General features: G+C 36.3%; 1 protein-coding gene across 1 annotated transcript; it reads left to right on the forward strand.

The window, feature by feature from the left end:
- The first annotated feature begins 7,772 nt into the window (after positions 1-7,772).
- On the forward strand, positions 7,773-23,006 carry LOC138141475 (putative uncharacterized protein DDB_G0271606). The gene is made up of 5 exons (XM_069062184.1): positions 7,773-7,933; positions 16,893-16,979; positions 17,768-17,865; positions 18,980-19,142; positions 19,208-23,006. Exons 1-5 carry the CDS (start codon positions 7,916-7,918, stop codon positions 22,643-22,645), a joined length of 3,804 nt encoding a protein of 1,267 aa, XP_068918285.1. The 5' UTR covers positions 7,773-7,915; the 3' UTR covers positions 22,646-23,006.
- The last annotated feature ends 1,029 nt before the right edge of the window (positions 23,007-24,035 follow it).

Here is a 24,035-nt window from a genome sequence, read left to right on the forward strand (position 1 = left end):
AGCAGCACTTCCTTGGAAGGAGTGGACGCACAATGTCACAAAATCCAAAAAAAAAAATTTATCGAACAAAACCTGGATTGATAACGAAATAATTTCTGTGTAAATCACGACGAAACAATTTCGCTAGTTCTATGGGAAAGAGGTTCCTGACCGGAATAACAAAACAAGTTTGCTCCAGTACTAGAAACAAATGTCAAAAGATGGCCTTTAATCCACCGGACAACTCTTTAATTGCAACATTCTTGACAAGAATTAACGATGCAAATGGAGCACCGTCACCATTCTTTCCTCGATCACCCTGTATTATCCTTGGTTCAGAAAATCGATTGCTCTTGACCAATCCGAAATCCAACAATAAGTGGCGCCCATAAATCCAACACCTACAACGGCTTGTATAACGCCATCAAGATTTTTACATAATTTTCCAACGCATTTTTTTTTGTTATACGCGGTGATACAGTCACATCAATAATTAATCGCTTGCACCTTTCTATTTTCTTCGAAATGCAGACCCTGTCCTTTCACCGATCGAAAAATAGATGCTAATTGATAAATCACGATAAGAACTGTTGCTGCTCTAATCCACCCTTGGGGCCCCACCAGGAATCATTTTTTCCCAAAAAAAATCACCAATTAGCGGGTGACGGGGCATTATCCAACGAACGACACCCATCACTCGCCCATTTGATTTTTAATTGATCGACAAAAAGCGAACAATTTCGCAACTGTGATCTAACAAAGAGCATCTGACAGTTTCTTCTATGGACATTCCACTTTCACTATGCCTCAAAAATCCGTTGAGACAGTTTTTCTGGATAAACCGGTCGGGAAAATGTGAACTGCACCAGTTCCTTAGGGTTGGATCCATCGGATTGTGTTTATAAACACGGTTGCGCAACCGAGAGAAAGGCCTAGATGCTGAGTCACCCTTCCGATTTGTGCTGAATTGTTTGCGGAATTGGCAATTATTCAAAATTAGAACCACTTCTGACAGATGCAGCACACCTATTTATGTAAGGGCTTTTTTATGTCGCCTTGATTTATTTGCGCGAGAGGCTACACCCTGCAGACGTCATGTAATAATAAAGCTACCGAGAGAAAGTGCATTATTTTTTTTTCTGTGCAGCCGATTAAAAAACCAATTGGCGAAAAGGGGAACTATATGTTTTGTCTAATTGATTACGTAATATGTGGAGCGATCGATCGATGATCTCGACAAGCTGATTTATTGCCTTGTCCCCAGCACCAGATAATTAAACGGATTAGAAGAAAACCCCCGAGACTTTTTTTTCCATTTTGACAATTTAAAAAATCGGACTTACTAAATACCTGCCACGCCTTGCCCAAATCTTGTGCACTATAGACAGGAAAAAGAGAAAATTCGTCTCGGTTTCTTTCGAGTCATTTATCATCTACATAATTTATGGCGCTTTTATTTCTTATTCTGTTTGTCTCATTATCGTGGGTTTGATAGGTATTTATGTGTTTAGCATATCTCTTGTGTCACAGTTTTTCCGGTCGGTATCAAATTGACATTTCTTAATGTTGTCCCATCGTTCTTCTCGATTGACGAATTATGCAACGTGACATCTCGAAGGCTTCCTTGCTTCAATCAAATCACCGAACTCGTTTCTAATGCGGTGTCAAGCTATCCTTTTTGGACACAATAAATCCGTAAAATATCAACGGGTACATAAAGAATAAAGACAGTTTTACAATTTGTTTGTCAATTGGCACACAAGGAAGTCGCGACGCGACGTTTGTTATTCAATACTTTAGGAAAGACGTGTCGAAAGATTCTAAATGAGAGGAAAATTTATTGTAATGGGCCAAAATTAAAATTAAAAATTGACAGATCCTTGCCTAACGCATTATGTAAAAACGTAGAATGCAAAGTATTTGAAATGGTCTCTTATTGGTAAAAGTCACCATTTTGGCTCTGACTTTAATTCTATTTTCTATTTTTTTTATTACCCACATTTGCTTTCATTCTCTAATTAAATAATTGTTACTTTCAGTTTAAAAAAAAAAATATTCCAAAGCGATTAAATCACTGTGTTCGGTGCAATCTTGAGCGTAATTATTTTATTTTTCTTAAACGATTCACTCACTGGAAAGAAGTTTAGTAAGAAGTAGACCATAATGAATCACGTTTTGTCTGGCATCAATTTCATGTCGTTAAAATGTCGTTATCAAAAATATTAAAATCAAGAAAAACACTAATAACAGAATATAAAATAGAAAATTATAATAATTATAATGGAGGGAAATAAACATCTTACTTTGATTTAATCGTCGTTCTATAAATAGAGTTGCAGTGGGTATTAACTATTAATCTGTTGATATTTTAAAACTGTTACCAAAAAATGGAATAGCCACGATACTCACCGGATTTGTCACCTGTAGAAAAATTTTGGGAAAAACTGGACTGAAATCAAAATATATAAAGAATGCTTTGCAATCAACTTGAATTCTCCAAAAAAGATTAAAAACCTCAATTATTAAAATGACTCCTTCCATTGCTTATTTTTCTTCTGGTTTCACACTAGGCTCTAAAAGTATTTAGATACGTAAAAAATGTGTTTTTATTAAAAATTTGACCAGTTGAAAAATATTACGAAAACATAACAGAAGCAGAAATAAATTATTTGCAGTGCCCAGCATGACTGCATTTTTTTTTTCTTATTTTTTCTTATTTTTTCTTGGTTTCTTTAGGACTACAAACGATTTTTTGAGTAGACAGATAAAAGGAAAGTGATATTTTTATTTACAAAATTTAAATATGGAAGAAAAACTTTGGAAAAAACTTGACTGAAGTAAAGAGAGGATTATTCGCGGTACTTAGCAAGAAGCTTGAATTTTCCAAGGACACTAAAAAATCTATTACCAAATTTTCAAGTGTTTATTGTTTCCTCTCTTTCTTTAGCACAAAAAAATTATTTTTCGAGTACTCCGATAAAAAGTCATATTAGTTATTTACCGTAAGAGTGAGAAAGGCAAAGCTTTCGTTCACGCGAATTGCGTATTCTCCACGAAGCGGCGCTGAGAATAAATACTAAATTTCTACTTGTAAGAGAATAAAGATAACGTTCCAATACATAGTTATTTACAGTGAGTGAGGAAGGCAAGGAAGGCAAAGCTTTCGTTCACGCGAATTCAAATGAACGAAAGTGGCCTTACTCTCGAGTGCTCTATTTGGTTTTGTTCGATACCTCCTTTGAAAGTGAGTCTGTAACTTTGTATTCAAAATTTTAAATAAAAATAAATCACATTTTTGGACGGATCTGTTGCTATGGAAAAAAAATTAAATAAAAATTCCTGTAACGTCAATAAAATGGCAAATTCCACGCTGTGGAAATTGTGGAAGTGGATGATGAAGAGTTATGTTACCTAAAAAACAAAATTACGTTATCAGTAAGAATTGGAAAAATTTACGAGCGAATGAAAACCAGTGAGTGAAAAACGATGGACGAAAGTGAAGTGAACGGAAGAGAAACCTTCACCCACTGGTTACTATGAAGACTCACTTTCTAGGGAGGTATCGAAGAAAACAATATGTACAGGTTATTTTTCAAAAAAATAAATCAAGAATTTACAAAGAAAAATCCAAATTCGAGCTCGTTTTGTATTTCTTTGCATCCTTAATACTGTTTACACACTTCACTGTGTGCCACTTACCCAGACAAAGCCTCTGTCAAAACAATAATTCATGAAAAATGTCATTTTCGATCCTGCACCCAATAATTTAAAACGCACACTCATCTACAACAATTAGACTCTCTCTCCATTTTCAACTGAAAGGATTTTGACACCTAAACTGTAATTATGTGTATTGTAATATTAACACACTTTCGTTATACAAATTAGGCAGGTAAATGAAATTATTTGTTCTTGTACCTCCCATACATTAATCGGCTAATTACAACTTGTTTAGCAGCATTAGGCACCATCATTAAAGATAAATGTGAGAAAATACTAACGAGTCTTCGTAATGGATTGCGATCGGCTAATTTAACGTTTGAGCGGTCCTGCACAAAAAAAACTGGTAAGGTGTGCTATTGGATTTTGAAAGTTGACTTATAGAGACAGATTTGAGGGGTCACGACATACTACGACCAGTTTGGGAACAATTCAAAATCTTCCAAAATGGAAAATACCTAATTATTGTGCATTTTTTACTTTTGATTTTCAAAAATTTTGCTACTCACAATTGACCCCCTGCATATTGCGGGCTCTTCCTCGCACCTGCTTATTACTAAATTAACTTTCAGAGTTTAAGTTTGTTATTTATTTTGCACTTGTCACTTCCGCGTTTGATTTATGTAACTTCCCTTTTTTCCTCTTACTTTATTCATCGCATATTGAAACAAGTTATATACACTTTTTTTATCCTTTACCTACTCGCTTGCAGAGTTGTTTGTCAATTAATTACAATTTTTTTCTGAAAACGAAAAATTCAGAAAATTTCTCTCTTTTTTTAAACTTTGATAACTTACTTTTTTAACGGTAATAATAATAATGAACGAACTCCGATTTGGATCTCGTGTAAAAAGTGGGCGGATTGCAAAAATAAATGATAACATACAAAAAATAGCCCGGTCAAAGGAATTATCAGTACTTGTTAGAAATAACCGTAACGACAAATAAGTCCGGCCTGGATGCCGTGTCCTCTTTTTAATAATAATATCATTAATTTGCCATATTTATTGAGATAATACCAATAATTGACAGTTTATAAAAGCATGTTAATTATGCTTCCAGTTGTATTACGTTTGGTACCAAAATTACAAGGAAAAGAATTCGAGCATTTCTTGCACCGTGCCGCATCATTGAAATCGCTCGAATTCCTGCTGCTCGAACAATTCGTCTCGATAAATCAAGCCAGCCACCGAATTCCTTTTCGTTTTCTTAGACCTTCAACTCGAATTTGACGTCCTTCAAAAGTGAAATGAACCGAAAAGCGAGAGACGAGCACAGATGACCATCCACGTGCCAAGAACTAGCGCACCGACTAGAACGAAAGCATCCATTTTCGTCCACCATGGGCGTCGACACCGTTCGCACTCTCAACATTTATTTTTAAAAAACCCAAAATTACACAACGTCGCCGCTCTTCCGTCCAGACCGATTACAAAACCGTCCCATTTTGGCCCAGATAGCCTCCGATAAGATCTTCGATAACCACATCCTGCACCGCCCAAATCCGAGTTTTGTGGTCCGGTAATCGCCCCAAACACGAAAATCTTTCCATCTTGTGCAACGCGTTTCCCAGCAGCGGCGCCTCTGGAGCCATGGGCGCGCCCGGCTTTCTTTCGGAGGACCCCCGAGGCCCGACCTTGCCTCCGTCTCTTTTTACTACGGATCCACTCACCATTGATTACAATCGATTTCGATTTTCGCAGGACGGCGAATTCCTGCCGGAGTCGCCGTCGAAATTGGGAACTGCACCTCGACGTCGTAATCATCGTTTAAAACTTTCTCCGGTAATAACGCTTAATGGTGGTTTTACAAGTGCAGATCCTGCAACACAGTTGCAGGTTTTCGTTTTTACGGTGCGTTTTTTCGGCGGGTTCGAGGCACACATGCAGTAATTGCCGGTACGATGCCGAAGGATGCAGTGAAAGTGCTCATCATTAGGGAATGTTACGAATGGAGAGAGAGCCGGAGGATACCTTGACACCTGGTCACAGTCGAAAAATGAACAAAGCAGGAGCTGAGATGTGGATTGCAAGTAAAACAGTAAGGAAAAGAGTTGCTCGGAGTGCAAACAGGAAAAAAAAGTATGTACAGCAGGAAATAGTGACACAGCTGTTCTTAATTAATTATAAAACTAAAATGGAAATTTTTAAACAAATTATAATGGTAGAGGCAAAAAAACATTATGTTGTATAATGAGAAACAGAAAATAAATAAAAGAATAGAATAAAGAAAAATAAAAAACAATATAATGTAAAAAAACAAAGAAACTATAAAAAAGAAGCTTTCAGACTAAATAAATGTAAGCAAATTTTTAAAAGACGTAAATAGCCAAAGACAAAAGCTCTTAGCATAAATCTCTTAAAATAAATAAATAATTAAAAAAGAAGAATATTTTTGTCAGTTATTAAACATATATGTAATACTTTCTGGAATAAAAAAATTACTGTAGAAAAAAGTATAGAGCAAAATAACAGAACTAAGACATAGGACAAAAAAAAAAAATTGTACGTTACTAAAAGTTTATAGGGCCATTAAATAGAAACAAAATATAATAAAAGTAAATAATAAAAGAGGGCACAAAATCAAACATAACTTGAAAATAATAAACAGACTACAGAGATTAAGAACAAAAATTAGTTTTAAAAAATCATTATTAAAACAAAAAAAGTAGAGAAAACATATTTGAAATTCAAAAAATTAAAATAGGCGGACCTATCAAAATAAACAAAACATGTTGCTGAATTTCCGCGATGTCCGAGTATTCTTCTATTGTAAACTAGTAAAACTGACAACAATGCACTAGACATTGACGCTATTTATAACCTCAAAAACCATAACCTAATTCAACAGACAGCTTTACTACCAAATTAAATGAAAATTTTCCATGGCCTCCCATTATGTCAAAACAACGTGAATGCATTTTAAAAATACAGACAAAAGAAAAAAAACAAAAAAATTACATTTGATGGAAAAATTCAGCACTTCTAGTTTCGTATAATTTAAGTCGGCAGTTGTAAACTAGACTAAGTAACAAACTAGCAATAAGCAAAACACTATTATTGTTCTTCATTGTACATTATTTCGAGATTTTTTATTATTTTTAACGTGTTTACTTTCCGTGAAAATTGTTCATTGATTTTGTAAACCAACCACAATTTAATCCAGCAATTAAACATTCATACACTTGCAATAAATATCTCCAACAAACGCAAATTCCATTTCCTTGATTACTCTATAATTTATAATAAAGTTTAATTAAGTCGAGGTATTAAATAAATTTCATCCGAGACTTTTACGGACTTGTCGATTATGCATTTCGCTATTAAAATTTAATTGAACAACTCGGTTTGCTCAATCGTGAAATAAAAGAGGCCACACGATTCAAGATGGGAACAATTTTTCAAGATAAAAAAATGTCTTACAAATACTTTCTTAAAAATAATTTTTAAGTCCACAAAATACAAAGAAACAAGTCTTGGAACATAATTTACAAAATAAAAATGGAAAAGGAAGAGATAGAGGATATAAAAAGTATGAAAAGGATTTTAAAGTTTTGTTTAAATAAATATTCTTTTCTAAAACCTTACAAAATATAAATAATAATATACAAAATATAAAATACAAATCCCCCAAGAAATATAGAAATTCGACAATTTTTGTTCTCTTTAAAGCGCCTTTTTAATAATTTATTTAAAAAATCGATTCAGTCCAAAGAATCTCTCTTGTCCAAATACTGTATTGCATATTTGAAAAAATGTTTTTCTGAACATTCTAAAAATAAAAAAAATATAAAAAAATGTTTCGTCCCAGGACCTGGATTATGGATTGCATAACGACGCTCCGGAACGTCATAAAGCACAAATTAGGAAGCGAAGAGTGTCCGTATCTGGAGAGCAATTATTATTACATGGCCGTCTGTTCTGGAATAAATTTTTTTGCATAAATGTCAGAAAACAAGTTCACGTTGTGTTATCAAATTGATATACGGTCCTGGTTGGACCCTGTATTGCGTGCAATTACTTGTTTGGAACATGGGCAGGGCAGGTGAAAGGACTTGTGTAAGGAATCAGATGAAATTCTGATACATTTCTAAAAGAGATCAGTCGCGAACAGCGTACACATCTCTCTGCAGCTGCTGCAGCCTCAGTCTCGGTCTCGACCAGTATCTAGTTGTTAGTGATAGTTCTCTGCTGTGTGAAGTGGACTTAAGAGAGAAATGTTGCTGTCGGTGCAGGTGAGTGAATCCGAGACACAACCTTCACCTTGTCTCTTTGTGGATGAGCACGACGATTGCGGCATTGTTCGCGACCGAAACGTGGAAATTATTTTTTTTGGAAAAAACTGCGGAAAAAATCGTGGACGAGGAGAGCGTGCAGTCAGGTCTAATTTGCATTCCTTATGCAACTGGGCAGTTGCATAATGGGCAAGATAATAAAAATTTTTGAGGCACCGGTAAATTACAGGTTACAGATTAAATTAAATCGTCGCGATGTAATTCGGCTGCGATTTCTGTTTTGTTGTATAACATCGATGCACTTTCAGGTGGATGGACTAGTTTCCATTCTGCTAATTTAATTCGAAACGTTGCTGCCAAAAACTATTATTTCCATTATCTAGTTCTATTCCACAATGTTCTGTTCAATTTTCTGGGAACGAGGTAAATAATGTAGTCTAACACGAGATTTTTCTTCAGATTATATTCAATTTGCTATTTGGAATATCTACTACAAATATACGAAAATTGGGAATAAGTGATTTCCTAAATCGAAAGAATACGCCCTCAAAAAAAGGCTACATTGAAGGAAAATTGGCAAATGAGAATGATGTAAAAACAATCACATTTTATAAAATTTAATTTTATGAAAACAAACGATGTTCCATCTGTAAAAAAAAATAATAATTGAAAAATATGTATTTAATCCACAAAATTAAGCTAAAAAAATCTACACATGAGCATTCATGTTTCTTCTTTTTTTACTTTAAAACAATTTTGGAATAGTTTCGTAACAGTAATTTTTCTTTAAATAATCAAGTACTCCAAATGTTGATTTTTGATTTTTTTTAGTAATATTTTGTAATGTTAAAATAAAATAAGAATAGAACTTGCTAACTTATTATAAAATTATATTTTCTAAATAAAAAAGACAAAGCAGAATACAATAACCAACACTTTCTTTTGTAATAACGTTCTCGGATATCTGTTTTTACTTATTTACATACAGGGTGTTATTGAAAGGCGTGACGAAATTTTAACCACAACCTACCGGCTTCATGTAGAAGAAAATATTTTAAAAAATTCTACGTCAAAAAATACAATGACATTGATTTTTAAGCTACAATTTTTTTAAATTGCTTTTAGTTTTCTACGTTGTCCCACAACCGCACATTTTAAAAATACACACTGTTTATCCTATTTTATAAAACGTACACCAATGCGGTTTCCTTGTTTTAAAGCAAATTTCCTATTTTATAAAATATTATACAGGGCAAGTCACATAAGGTTTATTTTGTACGCAACCAAGAATACTAATTACGCTGACAACTTGATACCATTTATAATCTGATTTTATTTTGTAATCCACGTAGGTATGTAATTTGGCTAAAAATGTCAAAATGACAGTTGATGAATTTAATTTTTGATTTCATTAATTAGAACAGGAAAACGTCATTGTGACATTATTAGCCAAATTACATACCTACGTTGATTACTAAATTAAATCACATTATAAATGGTATCAAGTAGTCAGCGTCATTAGTATTTTTGGTTGCGTACAAAATAAATTAAGAAATAAGCCTTATGTGACTTGCCCTGTATACACGTTGCATTTTTAAAATGTGGCGAAATTTTACCTAGGAGGTTGTGGGATAACGTAGAAGACTAAAAGCAATTAAAAAAATTTGTAGCTCAAAAAATAAATGTCATTTTATTTTTTGACATAGAATTTTTTAAATATTTTTTCCGAGTTCTACATGAAGCCAGTAGCTCGTGATTAAAATTTGGTCACGCATTTCAATAACACCCTGTATTGTTCTAAATACACGTCTAATCTATTTGTAATCGTCTTGATTCAAGAATTGGGGAAGTTATTTCCGAAATTCTTGTTGAATAAGAAGTAATAGGTAACAAATAAAAATAAAAAAAAAATAAAAAATAGAATAAGAATATTGACAAGCACCTTAAAATAAAGAAAAAAAAATGTTTCTTGATAGACTATCCCTATTTCTAAAATCTTTTCAAAGGTTAACCCATTATTGAAAACTTTTAATAAAATAATTACACTCGTTGATGGTTAAATCGCTCAATAGAAAAGGAGAAATAATTTTGAAACATTTTTTGATAATCCGTATTTAGTAGAAATGAAAATGGCGGTTCGAGAGTAATAAAAAATTAAATGAAAATATAAAGATACTTAATAGAAAAAACTCATTGAAATAGAGTTCATTTTTATATTGGCTAGAGTAGTTTACTACATCAAAATGAAGCAACTGTAACAGTAAATAGTTATTTATGGTACTTGTGTGTTACAAGGCATATGAGTCACGCGAAAAAACAGGTACACCACGAATTGAAAACGGCTAGTTTAGTTTAGTCAGGTGACTTATAGCCGCTAACACACTTGTGCCAAACATTACTTTATCCAACACCTCCAGAATATCGTTGAAAAATGATGATAATTGTGACATTTTTATTTGAGAAATTCATTTGATCGATGATGCGAGAATCAGTTCAAGCTTTGATGCCGATTACCATAGCAAAAAATTTTTTTTTTGTTCGACACTGTCAGAATTTGAGAATTCTCCTGTGTGAACGGATTTTGATAAATGTCACAACTTGTCAAAACGAAACGTCAAGCTAATTTTAGAGATTTTAAGCGATTTGGAGCTTTTAAGGGGCTGAGCGTTTTAAACTGGCCCACTCATGCCAAAAAAAGCCCAATTTCCACACAAACTCGTTAAATAAACTACTATTACATCACTGCTGACTTATATGACTTTTAGATCACTAGTGATTTATATGCCACTTTATTTGTTTAAAATCACCATACTTCTTGTCCTATTACATATGGGGTGTTGGAAAAAACATATTAAACGATAATAACAGAAATTAAGGACAGGACCGTGAAAAATATTTTTCGATTTCAGCATCAAGTATAACTAAAGGGAACAGTCCAAACACAAGCCGAAGATTTTTTTAAGTGGCTCAAACAAAGTACTTAGAAGCACTTAACACTTGTGCTTAATTTTGCTTTCGTCGCAGGACAGCAATAAAGCGCTTTTACTCGATCATTATTCTTTTGCACACAATTGGTCCCACACTTTTTGACGAGGTGTCCCACTAGACACCTAACCAATAAAACTTCACCAGTAAATCCCCGTGCATTGTTCACCAACACCATTTCTCCCGTTCCCACATCGAAAGTCCTGCAACCTTCCACTTTTAATTTTATTTCCTTCCCATCGACCAAAACACAATCATCAACGCCGCCACAATCGTCAGTTCTCACCGGTGCGCCGTCCAATCTGGGTTACACACTTTTAATCTCATTAGCACGAAAAGAAAACATAAATAACACGAAAAAACACATCTTCTGGCCACTTATCTAATTTCGTTAATTGCGCTGTTTCTATCAATTAAGCCACGTCGAGACGCCATTTGCGGTTTCGGCCGACGATAATTACAACTTTTCGACCGCAGGTTTCGATTGGTGCACTTTTTTCCGTTCTTCCTGTCCCACCGTGGAACCAGGAGCTTTTCCGATTCTCGTCCAATTACTCTGGCAGGATCTCTTCGCCGTTATTACGCCTGCACTAGGGCAACCTAGATAAACAGTTTTATTTTCAACGGATTTGCATGTCATGCCGGATGCACCGCCGCAAAAGAAAAAGCACTGGCAGAGCTCTTTGCGCGCGATTACGCCGATAAGTGCTCGTAAAGAGGAGTTTACGGCCTGTACATAACACCCGAGGACGATTTCGGCCATTTCGGAAGAAATCGACAACTTTCTCGAGCCGGCAGTTAGATTACGCTAATTTATCATAAATTAATTTCATGTAAAAAGAGATCCCGCGACTTTGTGTAGTCGTCATGTGATTCTCGAATGAAAGTATTTCTATTGGCCTACAAATAGATGCGTAACACCGAACGAATATAAATGAACTGGAAAGATAAACTCTAATTTGCCGCAAATAAATTAATTGAAGCGATTTCATCTAGCTCCGATCAGAAGTGATGGTTTCGATCAGGATCCCGAATCGGTGTTACGTCAGCGGCTTTAATTGAGCCGACACCGCCATCTTGACGTGCGCATGCAAGCCCCTAATCACCATCGTCGGCGTTTCTTCTGGCAGGTCTTACTTTCATTTTTTGACAAAAAAAGCGCCTCTCCCCCATTAGAACGGTGAAAAGAAACGAACTCTTGAACTTGAACTTGAACACCTTGGCACGGTTTCGGCGCACGACTTTCGGATGGAGTCCCTCAAGGGTCGCGACGCTCGCACCATCACCACGAGCGACACTCGACACCCATTCGCGGTGAGCGGCGTCCCTCAAGGGTCTCCGCAGGACCCGTCGCTTTCACAATGGATCCAGTCGGGCACGAAATACAAGAAATACGAGATTAGTTTTTCCAGCAGATGGCCGTCACCTTGAACTTTTACTTTCGAGAGTGAACCAGTTGGGAAATCGTTACGTAAACACGGATTTTTCTCCATTTTCTTGAGCAATTCGGTTGAATGTCAGTGGCGCGATTGCCATATTCGGCTCTGAAATCTTTTCGGGTGCATGTCCGAACTGGGCCACTCGACGCCTAATACAAGAAATACCAGAACGATTTTTCTGATAATGTCAGTAAACATCAATTTTGTAACGCTTAATTGTGCAACAATCTGGATTATTGTAATTAGTTTTAATTTTTAATTGACTCGCCTTGCAATTGCTCCAAATCCAACCCAACAACTACAACAATTTTTTACCAGATCTAGAAAAATCCGAAAGCTGCTTACATTAACCGACTAATTACTGCACGACTTGTAAAAATGTGGAGTAGATTTGATCTTGAACTTTCCCTTTCACTGTTTCGATTTTTTGCAATTTTTTTCATTCAGAAAAAGCCGGTACATTTGCATTTGGATTACTGGTACTAGGCCTCGAGATCAACAAACTGTCACAAGTGAGGCGGCGGCAAAAAGGGCACGCAAACAACTGAAGTTGGTCAAGAAAGACACGTCGTTACTTGCTTAATTGCATCTCCGGCGGGGTGCGGAAATGACGAGAAAATCACAAAACGGAATGTGCTAGAAATTGAAAAATGAAAAAGTCGCTGCTGATGTCTCTTTCGAGGCTTTTTCGGAAGACGCCGCACGACAGGAAATAGAAAGCACAAGTATGCAAAGAAAACGAAAAAGAATAGATCGAGATTAACGCAACAGAAGTCGCGCGAAAAATGTTACTGGCTTCATTAAGGCGCGTGTTGGTGGTGAATTGATTTGTTATGTAAAAATTCTGTTGGTGGTACTTCTTTGTTATGCTAATGTCGGCTGCTGCTGATACAGATAAATTCGAAATATTTCAAGAGAAAGGACGGGGAATGCTGTTTGGAATATCTCTCCTTAAAAGTAACTAGACGTACGTTGCAGATTTGCCTTTTTCAGTCTAATTTACTGATTCGTTTTTTATTTCTCCAAGATATAAATCACTTTTTATGTAGCGTTCGTAATGAGATAATTATCTTGTAATATTTTTTTAAATGGTCTAGAACCGAGTAATATCAAAAAATACTAAACGATAATGTCTAACCAAACGCATTAAAAAAAATGTTTTTCATTTCTTTTCATGCTTTCCAGATAAGTACAATTTTACTCTTGATCGCAACCCGTGTAGTAATGAGTTCCAATAACTCGCAGAAATGAGTGAAAAATAACATTACTTAACAGGCAAATCATACGTTATAATCGTATTATTTCATTGGAGTAGACAATATAATTTTAAAAAAAGAGAACCGAACAATATTAAAAAACACTAAACAACAATATCAAACCAAACGCATTTTCAAAAAAATCGTTTTTCCTTCTTTCCAAATACATACATTGAATTTTACTATTGGTCGCAACCCGTACAGTAATGAGTTCTAACTCACAGCATTGGGTGGAGAATAACATTACTTAACAGGCCACGCATATGTTATAATCGTATTATTTTATAGGAGTAGAAAATATGATTTTAAAAAAAGACTGATTTTTACAATGTTGTCGTTTTTAGAAATTCACAAGATATTTTGGTTTCAAAAACCAAATAGTTTAGTTAATATATGATTTTTATGTAATGCCTCGACTTCGCCTCGGTCTTCAATCTTTGGGCTTAGCACAAAAAGACTCACTTCTACTCTTAATGACATAATCTACTATTGATTTACTGCTGCATTTGATTTCCATTCTATTTATATAATCCAATTTTTATCCAGCCTCCTCTAAAATTCTTAGATCATTACATAATATGAGCAAGGTAATTATCCTATTATGTAACTGTAATATGCTTTTTGAAAAATGTATAGTTGCTAAAAAAAATTCGTGTTAGACAGATCTACAATGTACGTCCAGTTAAGGAGAGATATTCCGAACAACACTCCCCGTCCTTTCTCATTCAATATGTCATATTTATCTGCAACAGTATCAATAATACATTAGCATAACAAAGAAGTACCAACAACAGTGAGCACTTTTCACGAGTAATGAAGACAGTAACACTTCCAGCATGACTTTGTTGCATTTATCTTGATCTGCCACGGATTTTGTTGTGCTTGTAATTCTCGTTTTGATATTTATAAAACACGAAAATATCAATTTTATCAAAAAAAAAAATAACTCAACCAATCTGTGATAAATTTTTGAATTTGTAACAAGTTTTAATTTATTTATTAAAGGTACCAGCTATGTTTCTGTTCTCTCTGCCCTTTATTTAATTTTATGTTGTCCTCCTACTTCATTTTTTTTTGTACACACGTTATTTAAATCTATTTCCTTGTCACAATGAAGGTTTTTCCTTCTATTGCTCAATTAAATCACATAAAAGAGGTTTTAATGAATTATTACTAATTAATAATCTTACACTACTATTGAAGTTTTTTCTCACTCTTTCTATATTGCCATAATTTTTCATAATGTCATTATTCGAAAATTGTTTTGTACAACGTAGAAATGTTTTTAAATATTTTTTCTATGAACTCTTCAAGCATCAACCAGGTAATAAAAACTGAAGTGATTTCCTAATTTAGTAGATTTCTTTAAGTTTAGTAAATTAACAAAAATGCACTGATAGTTTGCTTTATAGAAAAATACTAGTCCTGTGGTTATACAAGGTGTATTAAAAATGGCGCATAATAATGACATCACATGATTCTATGATGAAATAGAAGCAAAACAACTCTAGTACAATTTACTATTAATCCCTCCGCCCATGGAGTTATAAACTTAGAAACTTAGAAACTTGCTTCAATTGTAATGAAGAAATAAGTACATTTAAATACCGTGCCTTCAAATGAATTAGAGGAGGCTGTGATTTTATTATGAAGTTGGCAACATCCAATTTTTAAAGATAGCACAGCAGTGACATCTGACAGCACAGTACATGTGTTTATTGTTCATTGTGACATAAAACTATTGACAACTGTCAGTGCGAAAAAGTCTACCAACCGTTAATAGACAAAATATATAAATCACAGTCTACTCTAATTGTGAATTTATTTGAAGGCACAGTAGCATCAATAACACATAACTCAACAAGTAAAATAAATATTTCAGCACTAGTTTTACCATTTTGATTATTGGTTAATTTGTAATTTCTTTTAAATGCTGCTCATAAATTTTGAATCTATTGCAACATCGCAAGGAAGCCAAAGTGATTTTTCGAACTTGAGTAAAGTCAGAAAGTAACTAGGATTGTCATTAATGTCATTCTTGATAATATGTAATTTTAGTAATAATTTAAAAAATATTCGTATAAAACCAAATTCAAATTTTTTGTTTGGTATTCAACGTAACAAATATTATGCGCCATTTTTAGTACACTCTGTATAGTCCGTAGTTATTCGATAGTTCAGCCTTTATCTTATCTAGTTATAAGAGATATGTTCCTAATTTTTTATCTGATCTAAGTGAAATTTGAAAAACTGTAAGAGTTTGCTGTGTACATTACTATTGGGGCCAAAAAATTTCGTCCATCCTTTTCCTGTCATTTCACAAATTTATTGTTATTATGATTGGACGTCTGCAAATTAAAGTTTGACATTTATTTATTACTGTCACCCATAGGAACATTGACACAATATGTCAATACGTGAGTGGAATGACAGTTGTCGACGAAATTTTTTGTCCGCCATAGTGCAGTTGGTTGCAAAAAAAAAGGGAACTGTCAGAATAAAATTGACACATTTTAACAATTTTTCCATAGTGTGAAACCTTTTTACGAAAGATAGGTTAGAATTAACGTCAAAATTCGATGACATTTTAAAAAATTATTTGATAGGTATTGTCAAGTAGACAATTAATTGACAAATGGACAAAACCAAATTTACATTAGGAAAATTTTCGTATCCCTTTTTTTTGCAACCAACTGTACATGAAAATTATAATCAACCATAATCTTCATTAATTATAATTTTTTTAACCTCCACTTAAATCTTAATAATAATAACTGTAATTAAAAATCTACTCGACCCGTCTCGATTGTATCTCGTGTGCTCAATGACAATTTCTTTAATTAGCATTTTCGGTCAAAATTTCCCTCTTCCTGAGTGGTCCACCGCAAGGCCTAGATCTTTCGGATTAAATTACAATTCATTCCCACTAAACTTACACGAGTTCTCTACCAATCTATGAATGATTATACGCGCAAAAGTGGTCCAACCGTATAAGAAACTGGTATCAAGTTCAAGTTTCCTCGCTAATCATTGCAACACGCCAACTCTAATTAATTTAATATTCCTAATTGGGCATAGTTAAATCGGCAAATACGTTTTTGCACGGCTCGACCGTCAATTTATATAACATTTAAATCAGTCCCTCTTGATTGATTTCGGCAATTTGTCAAGTCCGCGATTTACGAAACGCAGAACTTGGCCTTGTTCCTTCAAACGTTTGATCCTGACTGACGGCCAATGTCTAAAAAAAAAAAACTAAAACGATCATTTTTTTTGCAGATTACGTCAATACTGATATTGACGTTGATACGTGCAAACGCTGAGGCGCCCCCTGGATATGTAAAACCAGCAGAAGCTCCAGAAAAAGTGAGTAGAAGATTTAAAAAAAAACTGAATTAGCAACCCACACAAAGTGAGTATAAGAAGATGGACTTTTTGCACATCAAAAAAAGCCATTTCGCATTAGCCACGCCAAATTACTCGTCTCCTCTTGGCGAATTGGCTAATTAATTACAATAATTTTCATTCACACGATCAATAGGTAATGCTTAGGCACCGATCGTAAATTATCGGCAAATAGGAACTTGCACGACGAAAACGGATGCTGCAGATTACCTCTCGAGTAAACAGCACCGACCTCATTGCCATCGGAATATTTTCGACGGATTCCGATAGAAATTGCTTTTTACAAATCGAACTTGATGGATGTTTCCGATTTAAATTTCCTGCTAATGCATCCTGCGAATCGGTTTTTCCCCAAATAACCAATAAATAACTATTTGTCATTTGTTACGACTTTATACTTTTGTCATTTTCGTTGTAGGTCGTAAAAAATTTGAAGCGTGTCATTTGCCGTACAATGCAAATATACAAAATGTACAGTATAATCCTACTTAATATTACCTGCTAGTGGGAAACTAGCTTCGCAAGATCTTTTACATAAAGTACCATAAAATTTTACGACCTATAAGCAAAATGATAACACTTTTCTTACTTTCTGCATGAGTGAACTATGCTGCGGTAGTCAGACCGATGACATGAATGATTTCGTTGTTGCTCCCGAGATAAGATCAGATGTGATAAAAACAAAAGTCTCTGGATGGCGGAAGCTCCAGGCGATGTCTGTCAGTTGTGAATTCATTTGTCTGTTGCAGAACCCGCCGAAGTACGAGTACGGTTACAATATCCAAGATGGAAAGGGAGCATCTCATGGAAAGTTGGAAGCAAGAGACGGCATCTACGCTCTTGGCAGGTACAAGAATATTTATTTGTACAACTTTCGATAACTTCGGTTTCTTTCTGGTTAACGATGGAAGAAAACAGCTCGTAAAAATGTTTTCTAAGCAATAACCGATAAAACACACTGTTTGTCATTTGAATTGCTCCTAACAGTTCCAAATGCCGGCGTGAAACCATTAAAAAGCAATATTTTTAAAACGTTGTAACAACAAACTGCTGTTTTCATCGATCAAGTTGTTATAATGCAAAGTGGTGTAATAATCGAACAAATTGCATTTTCACAACAGGTTTGCATTGATCTGTTATAGCATATATTAGCATACCGTGAGAAAATGGACAGTTGCAAGTGAATAATATAAATTAAAACAGTTTATACAATATTCAATTAAAATAATACTGACAATAGAGAAGTTAAGCAACGCTGACCGCGATTATTATTTGGATGGGTGGCCGCCAGGATTCTACGTTCTGTTCCCACTTTCTTCAATCAACATATAATAACATAAATAATGCTTCAACAAGAATTGTCATAGCTTAAAAAATAGTAGATTATATCATTAATTAAGAGTAGAAGTGAGTCTTTTTGTGCTAAGCCTAGAGATTAAAGACCGAGACGAAGCCGAGGTCGCAACTGGGCGAAGCACAAAAAGACCTTCTACTCTGATTGACATATACTATTTTTTGTAATACAGTTTTTCTTCATTTCATGATTTTTTTAATTTTTATGTTAAAATCTTAATTTATCCAAACGATCTCAAAAATTGTTCATTTCTGCCACGAAATCTTTTTATTTGATGACGGTGTCGTAATTCCACAATGAAATTCGTTCGATTTCGATACCTTTTGCCTTTCACACAAACTGGTCTTTATCGAGTCGTAAAAGTAAAAATAATTGTTGAGCATGAATCTGATCATTGTTAGCCTTAATGGGCAATAAAAACCATAATGGATTAATTTAAAGGGATTTATAGCTGTTGAAAAAAGAACCAGAACCGATGATATCTCCACGGGTACTTATTACGTGGACATTTCTCCAACGTCTAAAAACTAACAGATTTAATCTCCCTAAAGAAATGACCGACATCCGCTCTTGCAACAGATTAACAAAGTCAACTTGGTAATTTTAGATACTACGTCCAAAACGCCGACTCCACCCACAGCGTCCAGTACTACGCCGACGATTGGGGTTACCATCCTTTCATCGAGTACAGCAACGTCGGGCCTCACAGCAAAACAAGAACTCAACTGTTATTAGGTGTAGAAGCTGTGAAAGCTCTGGCGTCTAATAAGGTACTTATTATCTGCACTCCTCTGGCGATCTCTTCTGACATTGCCAATTTACGTTCTGTTTCAAGTTCACACCCCATTCTACATCTCCCAAGCAACAAGTCACCGACACCATCAACAGCAAGAGTGCAGCAGGAAATGCGGCAGCGAGGTCGGTAGTTGCCCCTCAGCAGTCTCAAGTCGTGGTACAAACTCAACAACCCCAAGTGGCGGTACAACCGCAACACGTCGTAGTACAACAACCCCAACAGATCGTGGTACAACAGCCTCAACAGATCGTAGTGGAACAAGCCCAACCGGTGGTGCAGCAGCAGGTGCAAGTGGTGCAGCAACCTCAACAGATTTTGGTGGAACAGTCGCAACAGTTGGTTCAACAGCAAGAACAGCAACCGCAACAAGTTTTGCAACAGCCTCAACAAGTGATTCAACAACCTCAACAAGAAGTACAACAGTCTCAACAACTGTTTGAACAATCTCAACAAGCGCAACAAGACGTGTTGGACCAATCGGATTCGATTGTTGTTGAGAGTCTTGGACGCAGCCAATCTCAACAAGGATTTGGTCAAGAAGCTCAAAGACTGGTACAGCAACAACAAGGCGTTTCTCAACCAGGATTATTCCAGCAAGGTGGTTCTCAACAACAACTACTCCAACAAGGCGGTTCCCAACAACAACTATTCGAACAAGACAATTCTCAACAGCAAGCGCTTCAACAGGAACTCTCTCGACAACAGTCGCTCCAACAAGAACTCTCTCAACAGCAGTCGCTCCAACAACAACTCTCTCAACAGCAGTCGCTCCAACAAGAACTTTCTCAACAACAGGAACTCTCTCAGAGACAGTCGCTTCAGCAAGATTTCTCCCTCCAACAAAATGCTGGCCAACAAGACGGTTCTCAATTGCTCCAACAGAACTCCGTGCAGCAACGACTGGGCCAACCTCAACTCGAGCAAGTACTCTTGCAGCAAGAAATTTCTCATCAACAACCCCAGAACGCTGCCCAACAAAGACTGGCCCAGCCCCAGATCGAACAAGTGCAAGTCCAACAACAAATTTCGCACCAAATTCAACAAACTCAACAACAACCCACTCAATTGTTCCTCCAGCAATTACCTCAAGAACAGCAACTGTCTCAGGACCAAAGTCTTTCTCTTAGAACTAATCTAGTCCAAGATAGCGGCAAACAGATCCAGGACAATCTGGTCATTTCGCAACAATCTGGACAGTTCGACAACTCCGCCTTGTTCGAAGCCGCAAAAAGCAGCGGCCTTCAACGCTCGCAAGGGCTGTTGCAAAGTAACGAAGGTTCATTGGCCCAAGCAAATTTTGGAGGTTTCGGTTCCCGACTGAATCTTGTGGGGAGGAGGAGAAGACCCAACTACAACGTGCAAGTTCAGCAAAATTCGGACAAACTGATTGAAACCACAAGGAATCTAGTTTCTGGACAGGACGTGTTGAACATCAACGGAGCTCTCGATGCCAACATTGAAAGCAGTACCGCTAGGGCTATTGTCGGACTTCAAGGTGGCCAAAATCTGATCACTGTGACTGAGAGCAGTTTGATCAACCAACCGATTGTTGTCCCAGACTTCGACGAAAAAATTGTGTCGAGTACTGAAAATTATTTGAATTTGAACGGAGGAGAAGCCAGAGAAGCTGTATACTCTACGACGGCCAACACACTCGAAACTGTATCTGCTAAATCTTTTGGGGTGACCGAACCCTCGCAGTTGTTGGTGACTCCCAGACCAGTCAGTACCAACTTCTTGGCACCGATCACGGCAGGAATTCAGCTGCAAAATGTGGAAAGCAGTCAAAATGTCGCCTCTAGAGTGCAGTTGCAAAACTCGAATAATCAAAGGTTTGAAGGTGGTGCCCAGAGAAACAACTACCTTGTGGAAGTGCAAAAAAGCTTGCCCTACTATTTGGGCAAGTTTGAATACGTTCAAAATCCTAGTGCTATCGGTGTAGGTGAGCAGGCTTCTACCAGACAAGGCCCATCCGGAAACGTCCAAGACAAAGCTGTAGAAAATATAGAGTTGGGCAAGACTCTCTTGGCTTTCCCTGGACCCAGACCCCAACAACGCAACAACCAACAACAGAACAATCAACAACGCAACAACCTCCAACTCCAACGGCAACAATTTTCCGAAGGGTCTATTGACGACAATATCGTCGTAGAAGCTGACCAACAGCAAGCGCAAGGCATTCAACAACAAGTGACCATTCAGCAGGTCAGTAGTACCATCAGTCCGATTGTGATCGAAAAAGTCATCGAAAAAGAGGTACCGGTCCCATTCTATGAGACCAAAATTGTGGAGAAGCCACTACTCAAGCGAATCACCAAAATCGTCAACAACCCTTATCCTGTAGGAGTACCAGTTCACATTCCTGTCGAAGTGAGAGTACCGGTAGAGAAACGCGTCCCGTATCCTGTAACGGTAGAGAAAATTGTGGAAAAACCAGTCAGAGTGACTGAAGTGGTGGAAAAGAGAGTCAACGTGCCTCAACCCTACCCTGTCGAAAAGATCGTCGAAAAACAAGTCCCCGTCCCTGTTGAAGTAACGAAGTACATTGACAGGCCGTACCCTGTCCGGGTACCAGTAGCTACACCCGTACCGTACCCAGTTGACAGAATCGTCGAAAAGATTGTAAAACAACCATACCCAGTTCATGTTCGCGTTCCCGTAGAGGTTAAAGTACCGGTGACTGTTGAAAAAATCGTCGAGAAAAAGGTACCGGTACCGCAGTACATCGAGAGGCAGGTGCCCGTTGACAGAATCGTCGAGAAAAAGGTACCACATTACATCGACAGACCGTACCCTGTCCAAGTACCGGTACCAGTGGCGCAAGCATACATCCTCCCGGTGGCCAAAACCTACCAAACTGCTCCAGTGTTCAACTTGAAGACGTCCCAACTGGTACAATCCTCTCAGACGCTCTCAGCAGCTGTGAGAAACAACTTGCAACAGCAAGAACAACTGCAACAGCAGAGCGCACAATTGCAGCAACAGAGCGCGCACTTGCAACAACAGGGCGCGCAGTTGCAGAGGGCGCAGTTGCAAGAAAACGCGCAGTTGCAACAAAACGCGCAGTTGCAACAAAACGCGCAGTTGCAACAAAACGCGCAGTTGCAACAGAACGCACAGTTGCTGCGGAACACCCAGTTGCAACAGAGCGCGCAGTTGCAGAGCGAGTACCTTCCTCCACCTTTCCCTCAACAGAACGTCCAACAAAACAACGGATATTTGCCCCCAGGCCACGACTGTGACCAACAAAACAGTTTCAGCAGCAACAACGCGTACTACACTATCCCACAAGACGAGTACATCGGCTTGTCTCCGCCAAGATTCGCAAACGACCAAGGCGGTACCAGGAAGTTCAGGAACGCTCGTTCCAACTTCAACTCGAACTTGAGGGTAGAGTACGGATTTATGCCCCCATTGAGACCATCGCAGGAAATCGACGAGCACGGACAACCCATCACTAGGGAGAGCCACAAATAAGAGTGTTTTAGTGATATTTAAATTGCCATTCATGTATATTTCTCACGTAGGATTAATCCGGTTCATTTTAGGGAAGGTTTCATCGTGCACAAGTTTTTGCTTTCTTGGTTACCGTTATTAGGACGTTCCTCAGGGTAGTCTGCAGCAGTTTTATTTCATTCAGTTTCATGCGTCATGTGTCATTTCTGCGGTTAGTCCCACAAAAGTCTAGTATTTATTTTATTGTTAGTATTTAATACTTGTAGTCAGTAATGTATATTAACGTAATTATAGTAACTTTTAATATACTGTGTGTGCTTTTAACGTAGATTTTGTACGTTAAATGATGAACTGTATGTAAATAAATAAGAATCGTCCCAAATCGAGTTTTAATTACCCATAAAAACATGCAAAACCCTAAAAACTTTAATGAAAAGACTTTGATCATTGGCCAAAAAAAAACACTCCACAAACTCATAATATAAAAATACCAAAGCAAGAAAACCGTGATTACGTCGTTAGCTACTGGATTACGAAACAAATAAATTTTCTCGAATAAAGATTTTTTTGAATATATATGGGTAAAAGGTTCGTGGAGTTATAAATGTTTTGCTAATTGTACTAACTGTAGAGAATACAATTTATTATAGAAATTTATTAGTTAATAAGTAAACTTTAGAACCGTAACGTATGCAACACGCCATACACACATTTCTGCACAATTGCTTGGGTTACGCTGAATAAATCATGTTTTCTTGTATATTTACATTTTTTAAACCTGCAACTCCGTTTTATTACTACACTTACCTTTAAGCCCAGACTAGTATATTTTCTCTGGGATGAAACCAAGAGATGCGGAGCAATGTGACTTTTTGAATCACAAATCACACATACAACATACAACACATACTTGAATGGTCCCAGATTCTTCTGTACTGAAAAAAATAGAAAAATCAAGTGAATTATAGAAAAAATTTACTAATTCTTTACCCAACACAGCGTCAGTTCAAAAATTTGACACAATGAAATTAATGAGTTGTCACGTGACGTCTGGTTTTACAATGGGGTACGTTCCAATCTCCAATAAAAAGAAAATGAAATTTACTATTCTTTATTCTCCAAACATGTTAACTTATAATTACTACTTATATATGTAGTTAATTCATATTATGTATTCATTTTAATTGGTTTCATTATTATTTTTTTTATTTTTATTTGATTTTTGATGAAAACTGCCTAGGGAATTTTTTTAAAAATTATTTACCTACTCTCGTGTCAAAAATGGATTACTCCCTAGAATTCGAACTTTAGGGAAATAACGTTTTTCATGTTGTGTGTAACTAGAATTTTCAAAAGTTATTTTGAATGCCTAAGGTTGGTTACTTTGAATTGAGAGATTAAATCCCAATAA

Source organism: Tenebrio molitor, chromosome 1 (genome assembly GCF_963966145.1).
Source record: "Tenebrio molitor chromosome 1, icTenMoli1.1, whole genome shotgun sequence".
Classification (NCBI taxonomy): Eukaryota; Metazoa; Arthropoda; class Insecta; order Coleoptera; family Tenebrionidae; genus Tenebrio; species Tenebrio molitor.